Source organism: Corvus hawaiiensis, chromosome 20 (genome assembly GCF_020740725.1).
Source record: "Corvus hawaiiensis isolate bCorHaw1 chromosome 20, bCorHaw1.pri.cur, whole genome shotgun sequence".
NCBI lineage: Eukaryota > Metazoa > Chordata > Aves > Passeriformes > Corvidae > Corvus > Corvus hawaiiensis.
The window spans coordinates 1,925,286-1,948,182 of record NC_063232.1 but is presented as its reverse complement, the minus strand read 5'-3'; the positions used below and the strand labels follow the sequence as shown (position 1 = coordinate 1,948,182).

Below are 22,897 nucleotides of genomic sequence, written 5' to 3'. Positions count from 1 at the left end.
GCCCATTGCTCATTGGAAGTCTCATTTACAATATTTTTTTCCTCCTGGCATAGCTGCTGTATTTTCATTTTAGATTTTAATTTAATCTTTTTTTTTTTTTTTTTAATAACTTTCTCATGTAAAGCACAGGGCAGAGTCTGCCACTGATTTATCTGGGCATTTATTTGAGGTGTCCTGTGCCTCATCTGCAGACAGAAAAGCCAAATATTCTGAGTGGAAAACTTGTCAACAAATGGGTTTGTTTGCAGAGGGGTTAGTTTATCTGAAGAATCTCATTTGAGCTCAATGCTACTGAAATTTAAAAAGAAACACCAGACCCAGCTGTGTTGTATGTGCTGGAAAATCTGTTGCTTCCCCTTGGCTAATGGCCTTTGTTTCGTTCAGAATGTGAAATGGTCTCTCTCACTGTAATATAAATTTAAATAAGACATCTTAGCAGTGATTAGAAATCTCCAGCTGAGATACAAATTGATGGCCTCAAAAGAGACATAAGGAGAAGACTGTAAATCATGGTGTGAGCAGCAAAACCGTCTGGGGGAGTCGAGAGCTGCCCCTGCTGCCTGGAATGTTCCTGTGGAGTCTCCTCACTCCCTGTCCAGCTTTACTGGGAAAGGAGTAAAATAGGAGCCATCTGACACTGGCTTGTACTGGGAATAAAACCCCACCCAGGCCAGGCAGCTGTCCAGGAGATGGAGCCTCTTCCTTCTGGGTTCAGTTCAAAACTAAATAAAAAGAGAAAGAAAAACATCAGCAGACATTCAGAGAATGCTCTGCACTTTGCAGAGTGGTTTTGGTTGTGGTGTGGTTTGGTTTGGTTGCTCTGCTTTGAGCTTCTCCCTCAGCCTCTCCAGGGCTTGTTTCCCTTTCAATCCCATCTAGAACCACTCTTCCCCAGTTTTTTCCCTTTCAATTCTTTTTAACTTTTAGTTCATCCTCTTCCAACCACTTGCACTCTCCCAGTTCCTCTTTCCCTCTCTCCAGCACACCCAGACATCCTGACCTGGGTATCTGATCCATGTCAGTCCTGTGATATCACAGCCTGAAAATAATGAAAACTGCTTTTCTCTTCACCTTAATGTTTGTCTTGGGGCATTTGAGATTCTTGGTGCTTTTATCTTAACAGTGGGAACAGGTTGTGAATCTCATAGCTCAAAAAACTTTTTTATTAGTGATTTATTCACATTTAAGTAATCTCGCTCCATTTTTAAATGATGAAAAGTCTCATTTGAGTTGCTTTTTGCTTTTATTTGCCTGTTAATAAGAATTACTTTCTTTTTCCAGGTGTGTCACATAGTTTTGGGACTGCGACCTGCCACCCCAGAGGAGGAAGGACAGATTATTAGGTGTGTGCTTTGCTCAGAAGCTTCAATGGCTTTCAGATCCACCTTTTAGTATTTCCATAAGGACTGGAAGTTCCCTGTTTCAGCTAAAGATTCATATTCTCTCTGTGCAGAGGCTGGTTGGAAAGAGAGAGCAGGTATGGCCTCCAGCCAGGGCACAACTGGTTCCTCATTGCTATGCCCTGGTGGCACCAGTGGAAAGAATATGTCAAATATGTAAGTAGCATAATAATAATAATAATAATCTCTACTGAATAAGTGATTTCTTGTATTTCTGAATGTGTTGATGGAAAAAACAGTGTGGAGGAAATGACTGCTGAACCAATAATGCTCAGAATTGAGCAGCTCCTGTCTCTTGGTGGAAGATAATTCTTCTGCTGAATCATTGTTATGTGGGGAGCTTTTCACTGTAATTTCATTAAACTCTCATCTCTTTCATCATTCCTGCAGCTCACAATATTTTTTGAATAAAAACATGCTCACAGGAGCATTTCTTTCCAGTCTTCTGAGCCCTTTGATAATAAAGCTGCCCTCTTTGGGTTTGACTTGGCTTGGGCCACAAATACACTCTGAATTTTCTGGACAAAGGAGGAATTGGTATAACTTACTTCAGAGGCAATGACAAAATGTAGTCTGATACCCAATAAAAGGAGTCCTGCTAGAACTTTATAGATACAGGGTGCTCTGTAACACCCCTTAACTAAAATATTTAAGCTAAAGCACCACTGAATTGTACAAAACACAGAATGCTTAATAAATTTAATAAAATTTAATTGGAAATAAATATTAGTTACAGGCTAAACAAGTGAAATAAACCTAAAGTTTTTATATCCTCATAAGTAATCATATAAGTACTTGATTTTTTTTATAAAAACAAATAGCTGGAAGTACTCAGAAAACTGCAGTGTGTGCATTAACTAACCATGTAATGACCGTATTCTTTGTGCACAATGAATTGGACAAATGAGGGCTGAAATGCCAGGTAATTTGATCCTTACCCTGGTGTAAGTGCTCAGATGTGCACAGGATTTCATCCCTAATCCTTTGCATGATGGCACAAGGCCATTACTCACTGCACCTCTCAAGCTAAGAAAAAAAACCTCAGAATTTCTGTGAAAATGTTGCAGGTTTGAGGAAAAAAATGTGGTTTTTGTTGTTGTGCTTGCTGTTCTCAGTTAACCATATGAAATTCAACAGGGACAAATCTTCAAATATTTATAGTCTGTAATTATAGCTGTTTAAAACCAGGTGTATTTTTATGTAGCTAGATAGGGAAAATAAGTGTGGAATTCGGATCCTGTGCAGAATGGTTTATTAGATTATTTTAACAATTTGGGGTGTTTATTTCTGCTGATGTTTCACTGGTACATGTAGAAAGTGTTTTTTCGTCAGCAAATCTTGTGATGTGCAGAAGTAGTCACAGAGTTGAATTTTTGGTGGCTGGTTTGACTGACATATCTTTGATCTTGGCTCATAATTAACTTCTCTATTTATTACCTGCTCTAGGATGCAAACCCTGTTGTGATAGAGCCTTCATCTGTCTTGAGTGGAGGTAAGAATTCCCTCGTAGCTGCTGCAGCCAATACCCCAGAACAGGGAGAAGACAAAATGGGAGGTCTTAATGACTTCAGTGCACCAGAAGAAAAGTTTTCAGATAATATTTCCACTGCCTCAGAAGCCTCAGAGTCCACCAGCAGCAGTAAGCATCTTATTTCCTTGGAGGTTTAATGTAGAACAGCTTTTGGGAAAACTGCACACTGCATGGACCCCTCCAGCCAGAGAGATAACACAGTTTGGATTGCAGGATTTTTAGGATTGCCAGGATTTTTTTTAGGATTTTTTAGTGCGTGGTGGCTAAACACAAAGTCATGTTTAACAGCAGTTTATCTGTTATGCTGGGGTTAGTTATTTTTGTCCTATCATTTATTTTCTGAGTGGATTTTTCCCCCTACTTTCACATTAAGTTGTTTTAAGCTCATATCTGGTTGATCCTATACTCTGCTATGCAATAAAAGAGGGAAGAAACAGCTAAAAACCATGAGGAAAAGCAGAGTTGTAGTTTTACAGGGCATGTGATTTAAATTTGAATGAGTTTGTGCAGATCTTGAGAGCCATCCTGGCAAACAAAGTGATTTTAGTCCTGATTTTCAATGAGTTCTTGTGAGAATTGGAGATTTTTTTCTTGTAAGGCAGCTGAAGGTTGCATCTGATATTTTAAAATCATAACTTCAGTTGAAATTAGATAAATTACTGTGATATTTTTTGGGTATAGGGGTTGGAGGAAACAAAGGACAGAAAGAGAGACAAGTTTTAGCTTAAAGGTTCTTTCTTTTTATTTTAATTGAAATTTCCATTTAGTTCTGCATGACCAAAGCAGCTTCTATGAGAATAAAAGCATTGCCTTTTCAAGGAAAAATAAAATAATGCATTATTGGATATATCTTCAGTTGTGTCGATGAGTTTTTCAGCAGTTTGATGTTCAAACATCCAGACAACTAACTGCTCACCACATTTGCTCATGCAAAGCTGGTTAGGCTGTTTCAGAGCTGAGTTTGTGTAATCATGATATAAAATACAGAAAATATAATATCAAATCAGAAATCCCATTCTGAGAGATAATATATTTACCCCTGGGGTTGGAAGAGTTGCATGTTTCACTGCAGGGCGAAGGACAGCAAACTTAAACAACCTTTTTTAAAGCAAGGATACAAGATTGTAACTCGTTCCTTTCTGGTTTATGGGATCAGGAACTGAATTATTTCTGTTTTTTTCTCTTGCTTTGTGCTCAGACACTCTGTACCCTGGCACCCCAGGCTCTGAGGTGTGCTTTGCAAGGCAGCACAACACTTCAGACAATAACAACCAGTGTTTCCTTGGATCCAATGGGAATGCTCTGCTCCAGCTGAATCCCCAGAAACCGGGAGCTATTGATAACCAGCCCTTGGTGACCCAGGAGCCAGTGAAGGTAGAGGCACCCAAGGCATGGGAATAGAGGAAAAGGATATTTTAGCTCTCTCTTGTCACACCTTTTTTATGTTGGTCTTTTTGAGCTTAATTCTGAATTAACACTGCTCTGTCAAAGAGCAAAATTTAGGTTTCTTACTCTTATTTTAAGGAAAAATTGTGTTCTGCTTCTAAGGCTACTCTTGTGTTTTGTGAGAAAAGAAACATTCAAAATGTTCTTACACAAAATTTACCAAAGGGAAAGGTTTTTATGAAAAGGCAGCTTGCAGCATTAAATGTAAAATACTTTGTTAATCAAACACTTCAGTGTTTCCATCTAAATAGGAATTTACTGCTGCTGTATAACAATATAGTAAAACAAAACTGACAGGTTTTGCACTATGAATGCAAATAAAACATGGAACACAGAGCAGCAGCATCAATGTTGAGTAGAGATGGGATTTTTCCATCCAAAGTTGTTGGAGTCGGTGACACAAGAGCAAAACACATGAATTTTATACTGCACAAGCTTTTAGAGAAATAGTAAATAATGAAACTTGAACGTTAATTGCTGTTACACTGAACTACCATCTCTGTGTGAAAAGCAGCTGCTAATTGTTACTTAGAAGTCTTTTAATAATTAAAGAGAGTTCTGTGCCCGTGTACTAATTTTTCCACTTGAGATGTGACAAAACTCCTTTCTTTTTAAAGGCTGCATCATTAACAATGGAGGGTGGAAGGTTAAAGAGATCTCCACAGCTGGTGGAAGGAAAGGACTATGTCATGGTGCCAGAACCAGTTTGGAGAGCACTTTACCACTGGTATGGAGCAAACCTGTCCTTGCCCAGGCCGGTAAGTTGTGATTTTAGACACTTTTTAACAACCAGATTGGTCCAGTGGTACAAGGTAACCTCTTAGAGTCATCTTCCACTTCAGCCTGTGTCTAGAAGAGCAAACTGGGAAAAAGCAGCCTCCAGACTGGTGCTGGATGGAAAGCTGTGGCTGTTCAGCAGGAGGTTTGCAGCACAATCCCAGGGGATCTCGTGGCAGGGCAGAAGTGCTGCTTAGCTGCTGGTGTTTGCTAAAGCACACAAAAGTAAACCTGAGGTCAGTTTAAAAGGCCTGGCATCAAAACGCTCACCTTTAAAAACTGAGAGAAAGTTTAAAAGCTATAAAATGAAAAGTGGGACACGTGCAGCTCTGAAAACCTGTCCCTGCTCTCTGGCAATTCCATGAAGTGGGGGGAAGGCAACAATTGCTGCTTCAGATTCAGCATCACAGAAACACAATGTGCAAAACGGGGGGAAGAGCTCAAAAGCAGATGGCAATAGGGTGAGTCCAGGGAAGAGAACAGGCTAAGACTGTTCTCTGTCAGAATGGCTGCTCAGGAGCTCTTGGGAGCTGGAGCTGCAGGAGTCTGCTCACTTGGAAACATTGGGAACTTTTTCTTCTGTTTCTCTTGAGTGTATTTATTCCACAGAGTGGTTGGTTTGTTCTGTGTCAGGTAGTCTCTTGTAGGAGATGCACTTACAAAAAATGGATATGAGGGGAGTTTTGTGATGGTAGCAATAGATACTTGGTGGTTGGTGTCACAAACATTCATGTCACAGATGGGAGAGGATTATTTCTATGATTTTTAACAATTTGGTCTGTTGGCTCTAGTGCAGACAATTATTTTAATGGGAAAAATCACTGGCTTCTTACCTCCTCCCACACATTCTCCATGGAAACAAACACCTTTCATGATCCAGAAAAGGCCACATCACTTTATACACAAAGTAATGTGCTTTTTTTTCTCAGAAAATGTCATCACCAATGTTTTTGTTGTAGCTGCAGTTTAATACTGTGGCACTTCAGTGTGGTATGTTCCTTCCCACAGCTTGAGCTGTTTTCTTCTGCTTCACATGGTCACAAAAAGAGTGAACATTCCTTCCATTTCTGTTTGCATATTTGGGCAGATCTAGGTGGCAAAAATCTTTGTAGAAATGGTGGCTGAAAAGCTGCAAAACATGTTTTGGGGGTAATTTCAGCTTTTTCTGTCAACACAGCAAGATGCAACAAAAGTAGGTTGCAGCCTGTTTGTACAGTATGAAGGTTTTAAGTCAATCCTGTGGTTCACAAAGTTCAAACCAAATGTCTTATCCTGCATTTGTCAGTTTTTTCAACAGCTGTGAAACTTTCATGTGGAAGTATACAGTGAGTGGAATTAATGAGGCTCATTGTGGATCCACATATATATTCCAGGAATTATAAAAACGTTCCTTCTGTGGTGCGGTGCAGAGGGTGATGCTGCACTAAAGAAGGTGTTTGCTTTTGACAACCTGCAGCTAATAAGCTTCAAAAAGTGCTTAGGAATCAGGAAATTGTCATTCCTGGGGATGTTAGCCTAAAACCCCACGAGAAGTTCGGATTTTTTTGTCTCCTCATAAAAGAGTTTGGATTTTTAATAATTCAGTCATTTTTTAATGATTTAATCATTCCTGTTTCTATTAGTATTCCCTCCACACTTGCAAGGTGAGTCTCCAGGATGTTGCAAACATGTTTTGCAGGTGATCAAGAACAGCAAGACGAACGTGCCCGAGCTGGAGCTGTTCCCTCGGTACCTGCTGTTCCTGCGGCAGCAGCCGGCCACGCGCACCCAGCAGTCCAACGTCTGGGTCAATATGGGTATGATGAGCCTCAGAATGTTCCCTCAGCATTTGCCCAGAGGTAACTTAAGAATGCAGCAAGAACCACCACCCCTGTGCAGTTTCTAGGCCAGCCCAGGCTGGGGGAGCTTCCTGCGCTGCGCTTGTGCTCCAGCTCAATCGCCCTGCGGCACAGCCGGCGCTCGGGAGCATCCAGGGGCTTTCCCTGCCCTCTCCTCAAGGGAAGAGGCAGCAGGGAGCATTTGCAGGGAAATCAGTTAATTCCCATGGTTATGGGTGAGTTGGGAGTGAGAAATGAGCACTGCAGAAGCTGAACTGATCAGAAGAGCCAGAGCTGGGCATTCCCGTTGGGAGTGATTCCTGTAGCCATGGAATAGGTGCCTCTGTGCCTCTGATAGTGCAGTGGCACAATAAATTCAGTTAATGCTCAGCCAACTGCTTCTGAGTTACTTGGGCAGCTGGGCTTTGATGCCCAAAATTATTTAATGCTCTTTAGAGAGAGATTAAATGAATGGAATATGAAGACTATTATTTGACATAGTTCAAAAAGACAATTAAATACAAAGTATAAACACCCAGCTAAAATCTCTTTGTCATAACTGTGGTGGTAGTGCTCACCAAAAGATTATGCCAAGAGTAATCTTTAGGTTGTGGCTTCACATTTCAGCTGGGCAGTGTTGCAGGATTTGTCTCCAGTTTGCAGTTTGCCTCGCACAAGAGGCTGGAAGGACTCCCTGCTGTTCACATCTGGACACACACAGATACACATTTGCATCCACAGCAACATGTCTGGAAATGGGCTCACCTGACTGCTGAAAATTCAATCCTTCAGCCTTGCTGTGTCACAATGTGGTTAAAACCCTCATGCAGATGCTCAATTTTTCACTGCTTTGGTAGGATCTAAACCCTCTGTGTAGTCAGCAGCTGCCTGTGCCATCGAGTTCTGCACAAACTGCCTCTGCCCAAATTCAGCTTTCCTGCCTGACCTAATCAAATGGAAACTGCTTTGTTTGGACATCCTAAAATGCCCAAATTCCAATGAAGAGAATCTTCTCATGTGCCAAATTTGATCTTGATTTGGAATTACTTTGTACTGCACTAATTTGATTGTCCAATCAGTTATTAATCCTGTGGAGTTCTCAGATGTGCTTTCTTGCTGTAATCTTACTACTAATCCTCTGATCCCTAATCACAGAAAATGTTGGTTTGTTTTCTTTTAAAAAACCTGAGTACTTTGCTTGGTACACTGAAGCCAGACTGATGCTTTGCTGATTTATAAGGTATCATTTACTCTCTTGTCAAATTGCATGTGATAATATAACACTGCACCTTTTCATGCTGTACTGTTTATTTTACTGTAACCTTTTAACAGTGAAAATAGAATTGTGTCACTTCTCAGGCTACTTAAGTTTTGCAGTTGCCCAGTTTGGGTTTGGCTGGATAATAAAAGCTTTTCATGTCTCTGTAAGGAGTGGGGGGAACTTCTGAAGCTTAAACTAAAAAAAACTCAAAAAAACCCCCCTCATGGTCTCATCTCTAGTGCAAATGTTTTATTTAAAGATGAGCTCACATTATGAAGAGCAACAATCTTGACCAATTAATTAATTTGTGTGGCAAATGTGGGGTTGTTGAGAATTTTGGTGGAAATTTCAGGTGTCAGCTGTCAGGAATTTAGTTATTAAGAAATTTAGTTATTAAGAGTACTTTTATTGTGAGCTGCCAGGCTGATTTCATGTTCACAGATCAACATTCATCCTCACAGAAGAGCTGAAGCAAAGTCATGCTACTTCCAAAAATAGTCAAACTGATTTTTTTTACCTTATTTTTTACTTACAATGTTCTCTCAAAAAGGAAATCTGTATGAAATTTTGAAGCCCTTTATTTTGAAAATCCCCTTTGCCTCTCCTGCCGTGTCTTTAAGAGACAAAAAGAACTGTGAAAACTTATAAAACTTCATTGAAATTTTTTTGTATTTCCTATGAGAATCTCAGGGGAGCATTTTCTAATAGGTTTTACTAAGAAGGGAGGTATTTTATCTGCTTTGTGATAGCAAATTTGTTGTCCCAAAGGGTCAATAACAACTGGGTTTCCACCTAACCCATAAACACAAGCACTAGAAGTGTCTACTACTTTTTGCAGAGAGTGTATTTAGTGTATAAGTTGTTATTGATCTGACCTCGGGGTAAATCCATTCTCTTCTCCCCTTCTCTCCCTGTGAATCCAGGGAATGTCCCTTCCCCAAATGCCCCTTTAAAAAGGGTGCTGGCTTACACTGGCTGCTTCAGTCGGATGCAAACCATCAAAGAGATCCACGAGTATCTGTCCCAGAGGTTACGGATCAAGGAGGAGGACATGCGCCTCTGGCTCTACAACAGTGAGGTAATCTTGCTCCTTTGCCTTCCTTTTTTTTATTGGACATGATGTGTTTTAGTCCTTTCCAGAAACTATTAAATACATGTGCACAGAAAAATTAAGAGTGGCCATAAATATCCTTTACAGTTAAAGACTCTTGCTATTTATTTTTCAGAGTTTTCTGTGCTTTAATTCCCTTGCTTTGAGGTGAAAGGATCCTCAGAGTGTTGTACGTGTAGAACTCTAATTCTGTGAGGTGTTTTTTCTCCTGCAGAACTATCTCACTTTGCTGGATGATGAAGATCACAGACTGGAATATCTTAAAATCCAAGATGAGCAGCATTTAGTAATAGAAGGTATAAAAAGGGGCTATATTTGGTTTATGCACTAAAAATAGAAATTTACAGAGGGAACCTATGGGCAGGTGGTGGCAAAGCTAATTTAGCAAAGTTTGCATGTATTTTGTCCCTATTTTGAAGTACTTTAGGATCTTTTGTTGGTTGGCAACAACAAAAAATATTAGTGATGGCTCATGAACTGATTTGTTCAGACCTGGTGGATCCTTATTGAGAATTAGAATAAGCACTGAAAAATTTGCTATTCAACAGCAAAAGCAATCCCAAGGCTGCTCTCTAAAGATGTTACTGGTGTGCTTGGAGGGATGCCAGTGTTAGAATGAGTTCCAATAATGATTAGAAACATTGAAATGAAAACTAGCAAAAATAATAGCTAAAAGTAAGCAAATTTCTAATCCCAAGTATTAGAAAATTTTAATTAAAGCTCTTCAGCTGTGTAAGCTCTCTGGAGTAAGTAACAATTTTTAAAAACCCCTTTTCATGTCCCTTTCTAGTTCGAAACAAAGACATGAGCTGGCCAGAAGAGATGTCTTTTATAGCAAACAGCAGTAAAATAGACAGACACAAAGGTGAGTCTTTCACAGAGTCGCTGGATTATGATGAGAAGAAAAACCCAAGGAAACAACTGAGATGTTAAAACAATTCTTTTTAACACAAGTCCCTTTAACACTGGGTGAGGTCTTTTATGCTGCTTTGCTGGGTCTTTATATTAACTTAAATGCTGGGAATGTGGGATGTAAAGATAAATCTGTAGATGTTCAGACACAGCTTTAGTAAATGGTACACAGCAGATTTTGGACTTTGTGTTTATTACCTTGGATTTTGTTAAGGCGAGGAATATTTAAGATTTTAACAAGTGAATCCAGAATTTTCAGTATCATAATGACCTGAAAGTATTCTGTATGGATTGTACTGCTGCCTGTGGTGGATCACATCAACAAAATGCCTCAATTTCTGTGAAGCAGAGTTGAGAGAGCAGATATTTTAAACATCTGCTGCATCTGTGTAGTGTCACAATTGGGAGCAGGTTAAATTAAACTGGTTACTGTTAGGAGACACTGCTAAAACATTCTGAATTTTCTCATCTGCACAACTGCTCTAATGATGTTTTTTCATTCAGTTCCTACTGAGAAGGGTGCTACAGGCCTGAGCAATCTGGGGAACACGTGCTTCATGAACTCCAGCATCCAGTGTGTCAGCAACACCCAGCCCCTGACACGCTACTTCATCTCAGGAAGGCATCTCTATGAGCTGAACAGGTAATTCTGTGTGAGAACAGTGGCATTTTGGGTGCTGGAACATTTATTCAGGCTGGCTGCTTCTGAAAGCTGAAATTCAGTGTAAAGGAATCATTTAAATTCAGTGTTACCAGCTCTGCAGCAGATACTACGTTAGAGGCATGGAAATGCAGCCTCTTGTTTCTGAGAGCAGGAAGCTTTTCTGCTTCCTTCTTCATCTCCAGGCTTGAGCTGTGTTTAAATTTTAATGTGGTATTAATTCTTTTGTAATTTCTAGGACAAATCCCATAGGAATGAAAGGACACATGGCCAAGTGCTATGGGGATTTGGTTCAGGAGCTGTGGAGTGGCACCCAGAAGAACATAGCCCCCTTAAAGCTGCGGGTGAGTTATTCCAAGGTGGAAAACAAGGATTTCTTGGAAAAGCAGAAATTCAATGCACTTCTTCCTGATGTTACCTGTGTTGGAGCAGTTTGGAGACTCAGAGTCTTCCCTAGAAGGGGCCAGTGTTCATCAGTCCTGGTGGAATTAGTGGTTGTAAGGCCAGAGGAGTTACCTGGTGTGACTGGGGTTGTGCTGTAGGAAGTGGCTTTTACAGCCCTTTTTGGGGACAAAAGATGATGCATTTACCTGTAAATGAGCTTTTGTTCTGAAAGCAAAGGGGTTCCCTTCAGCTCTTGGCAGTAGAATTTGTGTTCATTGACAGCACATGTCTCATCTACAATATTTTGCTTTATTTTTACATTTGTTACATGATTATAAATGACTTTCTGGTGGTTTTTTTATAGTGGACAATAGCAAAATATGCTCCAAGATTTAATGGCTTTCAACAGCAAGACTCACAGGAGCTTCTTGCTTTTCTTCTGGATGGGCTTCATGAGGATTTGAACAGAGTTCATGATAAGCCATATGTGGAACTGAAGGACAGTGATGGTCGGCCAGACTGGGAAGTAGCAGCAGAGGTAGGGCTTCAAATCTTTGCCTTTGGGCTTTTTTGGCGTGTTTTTTCTTTTCCTTATAGTACTAAGGTGAGAAATTGTTGATGAGGCTGCCTGTGGCAACATTTTTGGGACTGTAGCACCTTTTGGATCTTGTCAGAGCTGTGATTTACAGAGGCAGTTTCACCTTTGAGCTGAAAACTAATTTTAATTGTTGTAATAAAATTATAAAGGTATTTCACAACTATTTTGAACAACTCCTCAAAATTAGGGAGTATCAAAATATTTCAAGATGCCTGATGATCCCATCAGAAATATTTTAAATTGTGTCATACCTTGATTATTGTGTTAATTGAGAACTTTACTTGTGCTGTAACTAAATACTTCCTATTTATTACAAATTAGCAAATAACTTCTGTGGGAGTAATTTGACTCCCATAGGCCAGGGAAACTTTGGACACCAATGAAGTAGTCTTCAGTTTCTAACTTTGTATTATATTTTTTTTGTGCTTCATTTCAGGCCTGGGAAAACCATCTGAGAAGAAACAGATCCATTGTTGTAGATTTATTTCATGGGCAGCTGAAGTCACAAGTGAAATGTAAAACTTGTGGGCATATAAGTGTTAGGTTTGACCCTTTTAATTTTTTATCCTTGCCCTTGCCGATGGACAGCTACATGCACCTAGAAATTACAGGTGAGTAGTGTAAACTTGACATTTATAAAATAAAATTTGTAGAAGTGGAAAAGCTATAAAAGATCAAATTTTGTGTTACTACTTATTAAGAAGAATTTTAATTAAGTCATTTTAATATAATAGAGTGCAAGAATTTTCATTGGAACACGGTGAAACTAAGGTAAAACCTTTAGAAACAGAACATGGATGGCCCATTTTCAGTCTTGATTGAAGGATTTAATACAGAAACGTGTAAAATGGGGATTTGGAGAACTTTCCTTCTGTTCCCCCTCTTGTGGAGGTTGTCCTAAATCTGCCCAGAGGAAAAACCAGGGTTGGGGGAAAATACGATATGGGTCATGAACTGTGCTCTGAAGGACCTGTGGATTGCTGGAAAAGAGGCAAAAGAAAAGATGGTGAAAAAGTGAAAGGAATTTTGAAAGCATTTTCTACTGCCTATGTGCAGCAAGAGATTTTTCTGACATTGTGACATTGCCTGCAGACCTTAAAAATTGACTGGGAAAATAAAATAAATCATCCATTGAAGTGGGGGAAAAATATTCTCCACTAAGTGGGGAGCTGTAATGCATTGTTGTCATTAAGACTTGCCTGGGTTGCTGACCAGTGTGTTTCTTTTCCCCTTTAAAGTAATTAAATTAGATGGTACCACTCCTGTTCGATACGGGCTGAGGTTGAACATGGATGAGAAGTACACAGGCTTGAAAAAACAGCTGAGTGAACTCTGTGGCCTCAAACCAGAGCAGATTCTGCTTGCAGAGGTGCACAGCTCCAATATAAAGGTAAAAAGAAAAAAAGATTAATCATTGCTGCAACATGCTTTGGGGATTTTTGTTACTTCTTTATTGTTTTTAACATTTAAACTTTACTTACAAGAACTGTGAAATAATTTAACTAAAAATATGATTAAAAAATCAGCTTAGTTATCTCTCTATACGAACTTTTATTTCATTCTTAAACAGTAATTTGGCTTGCTGTAAATAGATTAGAATTGATTGCTAATGATATTTTTAGGGAAAAAAAAGTATAAAATCACCTTGAGGCAATAATAAATCTCAAAGTGCTGTTGTGAGTTTAACACTGTCGAGACATCAGGGGCATAAGTAAAGACTGGCTTAGTTCTCTACAGTGTGTATGGATATTTCCAGATAGATTTTGTTGCTGTAGATTAAAAGTGCTTAAATGAGGTGCTCTTGGTGTGTTCAGAGAACCACTGAGAACTGCTGCAGAGGGGTTGGGTTCCTTTATTCTTCTGGAAAGGTGTAAGAAGGCAGATGGGAGGGAGAGAGGAGCTGATAAATGCAGTTTTCAGAAGAACAGAACACGGTTGGAGTCCCAGATGAAGGTATCCAAGTGCCTGACCAGCCTTCCCTCTCTCCTGAAGAACTTCCCTCAGGACAACCAGAAGGTCCGGCTGTCCGTGAGCGGCTTCCTGTGCGCGTTTGAGATCCCCATCCCAGGCTCCCCCACGTCAGCATCCAGCCCTGTGCAGACAGGTGAGAGAAAACTCTGCTTTTCCTGCTTAGCTAAACTGCAGAGTGTTGAGCAACTCGGGACAAAACTTTATTATTAAGTGAGGATTAAAGAAAGGACAAGTGAGGGTTGTGCTCAGTATCCACACGGAATGGAAGGGATAAAAGTCCTGGGATCAGCTGTGGTTGCTGTAGATAATTGATCATTTAATTGTCTGCCTCCAGACATCTCAACTGGAGCTCCCACCATCCTGATGAACGGGGATGTTCCCAAGCCAAGCCTCATTCCCAACGGGATGCCAAACACTGTGGTGCCATGTGGGACCGAGCGCAGCCCGCCCAGCTGGACCCTCAACGGCCACGTGCCCTCGCTGTGTGACAGCCCCTGCACAGGGTACATCATTGCAGTGCACAGGAAAATGGTCAGTGGGCTTGCACGGTTATCCAGTGCTTGTGCTACACTCTTGGAAAGAAATTGCTAAAAAGCAAGGGGTTTTTAAATGTCCACATGATAATTATACACGTTTATGTTTGACGTGGTCAAATAACCTCGCCATAACTTCATAAAATACAGACATTTTTCAAGTCAGTGATCAAAATTTACAGTATTTGGTATTGGAATTTGAGCAGTTTTAATACAATTAAGGATTCTTGCCAAGGCCTGAAATAAGTCACAAGGCCAGCAATGCAGGTGATTATTGTACTGGGAGTCAATGCACCTTTCTGTCTGACTCCTCCTTCTGCTTCCCACAGATGAGGACAGAGTTGTATTTCCTCTCATCTCAGAAGAATCGGCCCAGTCTCTTTGGAATGCCATTAATTGTTCCCTGCACAGTTCACACACGGAAAAGAGACCTCTATGATGCTGTGTGGATCCAGGTTTCCAGGCTGGCCAGCCCCCTCCCTCCTCAGGAAGCCAGTAACCATGCACAGGACTGGTGAGTTGGGCACCTCAGCCTTGGATTTGAATTAGAATGTAGTGCCTTAGACTTGCTTGCAAGATATAAAATTGTATTAATTTGATTTCTCATAATAATGGCAATAATTAAAATTAAATCCTTTTTAGTACAGATAAATGTAGCTGCACTTAAAGGTTGGCTTTGTTCTTATCCAGAGATTGATGATTATTTATATCTGACATATTTAAGCCATTGAAACGCAGCTTTTAATAGTTTATTGTAACCAAAACTATCATTTTAAGGGTTTTTTTTTTTTTAAGTAATCATAACAAGCCCAGTGAAGGAAGACAATTGCAGTGAGAGTGCTGCTGTTTGATGTTGTGTTCTCCTCTATTTCAGTGATGACAGCATGGGGTACCAGTACCCCTTCACCCTCAGGGTAGTTCAGAAGGATGGAAATTCTTGTGCTTGGTGTCCATGGTACAGGTAAATTGTCCTTTTTTCCATTTACAGCAGGGAATCACGCCAGCAGAAAGGTAATTTATGGTAATGGGTCTGTGGTACATTTCAGACTTCAGAGGTAATATCAAACAATGAGAATCTGGAATGTAATTTCACCAGAACTCTCTCCAGGTAGACTTGTACTGCAGCACAGCTTTTATGACTTGCAGAGCTGAAAGTTCTGCTGCCACAGAAACTTTAAATTAGGAGACAGAAATGAGATTATCCAAAACCTGTTAACCCCTTAGAATACTCTGTGTCTGTGTGCAGCCTTGTATGTCCACAGACTTGCATGGTTTGGTGGGGGATTCACACAAATCTGAATTTTTAGATGTAATTCATCAACCCCTGTGAGTTCCTGTGCCATTTGAAGGGTAAGAACTAAAATGGGCAATAAGAAATTCACCCTGGAAGAACGCTTGGAATTTTCCATAAACAAAGACTTGCTAAGGAAAATTCCAGACCCTTGCTGGAAGGTATTCAGGCCATAAACTGTTTTTTTTAAAAAGTGTTTTATACCTCTTAGAATTAGTTATCATGGTGCAAATAACTTGTGGAGACAGAGCAGTGGAGGTTTTGGGGTCATAGCTGGGTTTGGTCAGCGCTGGATCATAATGGAATGGAAGGAACCTTAAAGCTCATCCCATTCCAGCCCCCTTCCATGGGCAGGACCACCTTCCACTGGATCATGTGCAGGTAGATGGTTGAGCTCACCCAACTGCTTCCATCTCTCACTCTGTTAAAGTCCTGCAGTAAAAATGCAAATTACCCTGAGCATTGCTGTGTAAAAACGTGTCTGACACTCAAGGCGAGGCCTGGAGCTTGGAGGGTGCAGGTGCTACAGAGCAAGGAGCAGAACTGAATTAATGGAGAAGTGATTGGACGCTTTACTGACCACATCCAACCTTTTGATTCAGATTCTGCCGGGGCTGTAAGATTGAGTGCACAGAGGACAGGGCTTGTGTGGGCAATGCCTACATCGCCGTAGACTGGGACCCCACCGCGCTCCACCTGCGCTACCAAACCTCGCAGGAACGGGTAAAATACCAACAGAAACTCTTTGTTCTTTGTTAGCACCTCTGAAACACCACCCATTTCAGCCTTTTTATTTATTTGATGCTGCTTTTTTCTATTTTCTGTTAAACCAAAAGGCAGTAATCGTGGAGCAGTGTGTTCTGGATAAATCGATGTCTTGATGTTCGGCCTCTTATGTGGTCTAATGGTGTGGAAGGGAGGCTTTTAAAGAGCCACAGCAGTGCATTTGCTGTCTGTTGTGAGATGCTTTTAGGCTAGTCAAAATATATCATAATACATTACAAAATATCTTAATTGGATAAATTTTCTGTAACTATAAACATTTGTGCATGTGAGTAAACCTATTTCCTCATTGAGTCAACAAAACACATCTGAAGGTAAGGCTGTAGCTGGGTTAATCTGGAATAACTGGTACAGTTTGTGAGTTTTATCTATAAAGTTGTGCTTTATGGATAATTTATAAACAGAGCCCAAGTATAAGAACAGTGAATTATTTTATCTGCCTCTTCATAACTGAAATAAAATTCCTGCTAAAACTTAGCACGTCTCATTTTTATCTTTAATTCTGTTCAACCCTGTAAAGTTATTTGTGTGATACTGTGAGGAGGGCCTTCCTCTGAGCAGTGTGTTACATTTCCAAGTCAGAGACAGTTTTCTCTCCCTTCAGATCGTGGAAGAACATGAAAGTGTTGAACAAAGCCGCCGAGCCCAAGCAGAGCCCATCAACCTGGACAGTTGTCTGAGAGCCTTCACCAGTGAGGAGGAACTGGGGGAGGATGAGATGTACTACTGCTCCAAGTGCAAGACCCACTGTTTGGCCACCAAAAAACTGGATCTTTGGAGACTTCCCCCTATTTTGGTACGATCTTGGGTAATTTTCCTCCTCAGCAGCAAACCCAAAGCACGTTGTTCCCAAATCTGAGGCTGCCTTGCTCTGAGTAAGATGATTTGCTTTGTTCACGCTCTCAGGAGGGGCACTGACTGAGTTTGCTTCGTGCAGGCAAATAAAGGAAACCTCAAATCCTTTTGAATGTTTTTAGCTGCTGCCTTGCAGGAAATGGTGGTGGTTTGTGCTCAGTGTCAGCTGCTCTGACACAGCTCATGCTCAGCTGGTGACACGATCTCCTCTCTGGTTGTGGACACCTGCAGTTCTTATTTTTCATATTTGGTAGCTTATTCAAAACAGACGGTGCTAATCACTGGATTGAAGCAACCTTTGCCATCATTTCCACATGAAAATATTAGTTTCATATTTTACCAGCTCGATCCCAAAATCCAAATTGTCACACAGAGCATTATTTTTGCTAGCAAAGAATAAAATGTGTATGTTTTAGGAAAAACTCCCTTTAAACAGTGATATTGCTCACTGGGATGTCATTGCCTTCCTTTAATAATTTTCTCTATAATGTTTCCCTTTAGATCATTCACCTGAAAAGATTTCAGTTTGTCAACGGCCGCTGGATAAAATCCCAGAAAATCGTTAAATTTCCCAGAGAAAATTTTGACCCAAGTGCCTTTTTGGTACAAAGGGATCCGAGTCATTTCCAAAGGAAGCAGCTCACCCTGCAGGTTGACAGCCTTCCTGAACCACGGGCCGGCCAAGGGGACACCAGGAAAACAGATGTGCAGATCAGTGGCACACCAGGAGAAGGGGACACACTGAACAGGAGTCCCTCCTCCCTAAACACTACTGTCCTCAATAATGTCAAAGGTAGGGAATGGGTAGGGAATGATTAGAGAAAATTCCACTCAGTGCTGGTGTTTGGAGAGGGAAAATGTTATTATGTACAAAATTTTAATGTTTAGGGTATTCTTTGCCAAAGCACTACACTTTGAAACATTTCTTAGTGAAGTTTTAGCATAAAAAATGAAAGAAAATTTAAAAAGTTGCTCAGTGACAACAGATATTGGTACTTGTGTAAGTGGGCTGGGGTGAGAGTGAGGGATGTGCTCCTGCATAAAAGAGTTAAATTTCAGTTTCTAGGTGTATGGATGTGTGTGCACAAAGATGGGTTTTTACTTCTGTATCTTACTCGTGAGCTGCAGTGAAGGAGTGGGGTTTAATGGTTGGTTTTATAAAGAATCACTTTGAAAAGAAATTCAGACTGTGTTTGTGCTGTCTTAGTAATCTCTATGTTTTCTGTCCTAGCATCTCCATCCTTGGGGAGGAAAAGTGGAACCAGCTGCCCTTCAAGTAAAAACAGCAGCCCCAACAGCAGCCCAAGGACTTTGGGGAGAGGTAAAGGGCGCCTGCGGCTGCCCCAGCTGGGGAAAAACAAACTGTCCAGCAGCAAGGAAAATCTGGCTGCAAACAGAGAGAATGGTGCTGAGCACGAGCAGGGGGATGCTCTGACTAAAGGACAGGCTTTGGGGGGCAGCCAGGGCGAGCTGTACCCCGGGCAGGACAGCGAGGGGGCTCTGGCCAACGGGTACCTGTGGGAGCAGAGCTCGCTCGGCAACGGGCAGGGGGACAACCACAGCGAGGACGACACCGCCGACGACCAAAGAGACGACGTCTGGGTCAACCCCATCTACAACCTATATGCAATCTCGGTAGGTGGCTGCTCCTCTGCCAAAACTGCCTTTTTGGGACTCTGGTTTAACCAAATGTTGTGTTCGTGCCAGCACAGGGATCTGTAGGGAAGGAGAGCAAAAGTCAGCACAATAAATTCGCTGTAAAACTGAGTACGAATTAAGTCTCTCTAGTTTGTTCTCTTTCTGTGTATAAAGTTAGCTCCAGCTGTCTAGATTGTCATGAGCCATTGTCACTCAGAGATAATGAATTTGGGAATCATTTATTTGATGTTTGATCCAGGATTTCTTTTCTTCTTTGTTTTTCTTCAGTGCCATTCAGGAATTATGGGAGGGGGTCATTATGTCACTTATGCCAAAAACCCAAACAACAAGTGGTACTGCTACAATGACAGCAGCTGCAAGGTAAAGCACTTCTTTTCCTCATTATTTCACATAATTATTCTAATTATTTCAAACAATTTTTGCTTTGGTTACCCAGAGCTAAAGAAATTCAGAATCAGAAATTCTGGCTAAAGAAGTCTTAGAATCACAGAATGGTTTGGGTTGGAAGGGACCGTAAAGCTCATCCCATTCCACCCCTCACAGCATCCATTAAACCAGACATTTGTGGAGAGCTGCTGTTTGAAATCATGAGCACCTGCGAAGCTGCATCAGATAAATACTAAAATTATTAACTGAAATTGTACATGAGGTTTTTTCCAAGGTAACATCTGTTCATCAGCTGCTCCCACAGTTAAGGGAAGATGCTTGTTTCGTACAAAGATGGGAAAATGACTAAGAATGGAAAGCCAGGAATATATTTCCATGATGGCAGCAGTTTGTATTCAATTGGTGAATAACTCAGTTCTGACACTTCTAAGTATTTGCATTCATCACTATAAAATTGTCAGACTTCTCAAGTAATTCATGGAGCCAGCTAACAAAGAAGGGAGACAGAAATTGGGATTCCTTGTGTTACACCCAGTTAAAAATACACTTTTTGGGGCAACAGTTGTGTGTTTGAAGCACAGTGACACAATTATCCCATGGTGGTTTTCCGGGTGTTTTCCCTGTGTCAGGAGTTGCACCCGGATGAGATCGACACGGATTCTGCCTACATTCTGTTCTACGAGCAGCAGGGGGTGGACTATGCCCAGTTCCTGCCCAAGATCGATGGCAAGAAGATGGCAGACACGAGCAGCATGGACGAGGACTTCGAGTCCGACTACAAGAAGTACTGTGTGCTGCAGTGAGCCTGGGCTGCCATGGACTGAGGGAGAAACCCTGGGGTGTGCCCTTGGGGAAGGTGGGACTGAGACCCATAAGAGCTTGTGGTTGTGGTTGTCCCCTGTGAGCTGAAAGCACAAGAAGAACCCCCTGGTTAAGCAGTTAATACCCAGTAGTATCGTTTTGTTCTGTTTTCTCACTACATGCTCGAAACGTTTCTGATGTTGGACATCTGAGACTGCCACTGGCCTTTAAATCCAATGGTTTGAGAAAAGCTGACTAGGACCAAATAAGAGCTAAATTAAACATCCAAAAAAGAGCTAAACAGAGTAGTGTAGAGTTCACCAACTGTTCTAACACCCCCCTGAGGCTCTTGTTAGGTTTAAGGTAATGGGGAAAAACAATTTGTAGTGTTGTCTTTGGACAACATGATATTGCTACCTCCTTTTTCCTGCAGTTTTATTGCATTTTATTGGCAAAACAGGGAAGGCAAGAGAAGGAAAAGTGCACAAATGGAAACAATTATTGTCATGGGGAAGAGAAGTTTCCAGTTTTGCCACCACTAATGTGTGTCAGTTGCTTTCTTTCTGTATGTTGGGAGCACAACCAAATCATCATTTGAGAAGAGATTAATTTCTACACTTGAATGGTTTATTATACTTGTGTTTTCTCCACGTGTTGGCTGTGCAGATCAACATGTTTCAGGAATGGCTTTTCTGCCTGAAGAGTGCTGGCTCAAACTTTTTTGAGCTGCCTCAAGAAGAAACTTCAGGTTGGAGAGAGTAGTTGTGATTACACTCACGGTGTCTTAAAACGTGCACATTGCACAAAACGTTCCCAGCTTTTGGAAGGAGAGATGCTTGAGCTTATGTTTCATGACTGGTGTTGCTTTTGAAATTTGCACTTTTGAAAATGCATCTGATTCAATTCAAACCCACAGTTTGTTTGGTTTTTTGTTGTTGTTGCTGTAAGGGCTCTGGAGTGAATGGCTGTGAATATCCACTGTGTATTTCAAAGGAAGAAGCTGTGGCTGTCGGGTAGCTGTTGTAGCATTCGTGGATGGAGGGGTTTTTTTATTGGTTTCCTAATTCAGTTTCTTGTTTTCAAAATTTGGTTGCCTTTTCAAATTATCTTTTTTTTTTTTTTCCTTTTTTTTGTTACAGCAGGTTATGCAAATACTTGAAATTAAACCACACTTGCTTTCCATGCCCTTGCAACGTGCTCTGTAATTCAAGGGGCTTCTTGCATGAGGGGAAGTGTGACTGAGTCTTAGCAGAGACTGGAAAAAAGAGGGTTGTTTTTTTTTGAGCAGGCATTTCTTCAGACGTTTTCAGTGTTAAATTGTTTGCATATCTGAATGAAGATAAAAATTTTCACTCTTTTGGCCTTTTGTTCTTCAGCTGAGTTTAAGCAGCTTATTAATTTTGTCATACATCATCTTCCCAGTTCTCTAGATTTTTGTACCTTCACTAACAAAACTGTTACTTACGTGGTTCTCTGCAATTAATGTTTGGGTTCATTTTGGGGTGTTTGACAAGAATGCCAAACCTTCAGTGAGTTTCTCATTTCCAGGAGGATCTGGGGTTTATCCATTTAAGAATTTATATCAGCTGGTCTGGCTGTCTTTGCCCAGGCAGAGCCCTCCCTGCCTTTGGAGGTTGTGCCTCTTTGGGGACAGCAGATCTGTTCCAAAAATGAGTCTCGTCTTACATGTCAGGTGTTGCTCCTTATCCTCTATGGTCTTTTATCTTTAAAGTGGTCTGAACATTGAGCCTAAAGAAAAGCAAAGATGACTTGTGAATTCCTAGGTTAGAAGCTTTTTCAACACCCACTTGTCTACTCCTCCCTCCGCAAACTCCATGAAAAGTGAAAGATTTTCAACTGATTTACTTTAAAATGTTTTATTTAAGCAGGTAGCACAATCTACTAATGTTATTTGATCTTCTGTGTTTGTTACATTGGTTGTAATTAATTTTTTAAATTAAATTAATTCAAGAATTAGTAGTAAATTTATTAAGTTAACTATTAACTACATTCACTTTGTAAATTATTGTATAAAACTTATTGACAATGCACTGACTTTAGAAAGATGTTAATGTACATAAATGCCTTGTAAATAAAATAGTGTTGATGTACTGGAATATGAGCTGTATTAAAACAAAGGTATTGGTAATTGTATATGGAGTGAACCTGTTTATCTGTAACTATATTATTCCAACAAATTAAATACTGTGGATGCAGATGAAGTGTCACTTCTTGTCAGATAATTTTTAATAACTGTTTTCCTGCTTTGAAGTGTCTGTGCTGCTTCCATGAAGCTTAAATGCCTTTGTCAATCCAAAAGCTGAAGTGTGGACGTGCATCCAGCAATTCTTTGCAGCTTCTGCATTGTTTACAAAAGGTAAATTGGGTATTTTGTTGATGATAATAACACTTATTACTTGAAAACAATCCGTGCCAGCAGTGAAGTGATCCCTAAGTACAGGAAGGTTTTGCTCTGGTGTCTTTGGAAAGGATCTGCAGGTACCTGATGTCCAGTCCTGAGGTGTCCCTGCTGCAGCCAGGGCTGTTTGCTCACGTAGTTGGTGATTGCAGACAGTGAGAGACCCTTCCCCTGAGCAGACAGTGATGGGAGAGCCCTGCTGCAGTTACAGCCCTGCTTTTCTCCAAGGAGGAAGTGGATCTGGTTGAGTTGGCAACCAGACCAAAGTCTGCACAGAGCTGATGTCAGGGGCACTCATCA

General features: G+C 40.8%; 1 protein-coding gene across 6 annotated transcripts in view; it reads left to right on the top strand.

Annotated features, from left to right (window-relative positions):
• USP32 (ubiquitin specific peptidase 32) overlaps positions 1-22,406 on the top strand; it is a 62,525-nt gene extending 40,119 nt beyond the window's left edge. For 2 of the 6 annotated variants that reach the window (XM_048324436.1, XM_048324441.1), the window contains 24 exons: positions 1,282-1,343; positions 1,454-1,556; positions 2,847-3,039; positions 4,130-4,305; positions 4,995-5,135; positions 6,833-6,992; positions 9,156-9,310; positions 9,558-9,639; positions 10,134-10,208; positions 10,760-10,898; positions 11,155-11,260; positions 11,665-11,838; positions 12,335-12,509; positions 13,137-13,288; positions 13,819-14,002; positions 14,204-14,400; positions 14,732-14,916; positions 15,277-15,363; positions 16,296-16,416; positions 17,081-17,272; positions 17,833-18,124; positions 18,563-18,966; positions 19,258-19,350; positions 20,007-22,406. In XM_048324436.1, the coding sequence (XP_048180393.1) occupies positions 1,282-1,343; positions 1,454-1,556; positions 2,847-3,039; positions 4,130-4,305; positions 4,995-5,135; positions 6,833-6,992; positions 9,156-9,310; positions 9,558-9,639; positions 10,134-10,208; positions 10,760-10,898; positions 11,155-11,260; positions 11,665-11,838; positions 12,335-12,509; positions 13,137-13,288; positions 13,819-14,002; positions 14,204-14,400; positions 14,732-14,916; positions 15,277-15,363; positions 16,296-16,416; positions 17,081-17,272; positions 17,833-18,124; positions 18,563-18,966; positions 19,258-19,350; positions 20,007-20,180 (3,822 nt within the window). In that variant the 3' untranslated portion in view covers positions 20,181-22,406. The remainder of the gene's footprint in view (positions 1-1,281; positions 1,344-1,453; positions 1,557-2,846; positions 3,040-4,129; positions 4,306-4,994; positions 5,136-6,832; positions 6,993-9,155; positions 9,311-9,557; positions 9,640-10,133; positions 10,209-10,759; positions 10,899-11,154; positions 11,261-11,664; positions 11,839-12,334; positions 12,510-13,136; positions 13,289-13,818; positions 14,003-14,203; positions 14,401-14,731; positions 14,917-15,276; positions 15,364-16,295; positions 16,417-17,080; positions 17,273-17,832; positions 18,125-18,562; positions 18,967-19,257; positions 19,351-20,006) is intronic. The other 4 variants (XM_048324440.1, XM_048324437.1, XM_048324438.1 and 1 more) reach the window with 4 other exon arrangements.
• Positions 22,407-22,897: the final 491 nt, after the last annotated feature.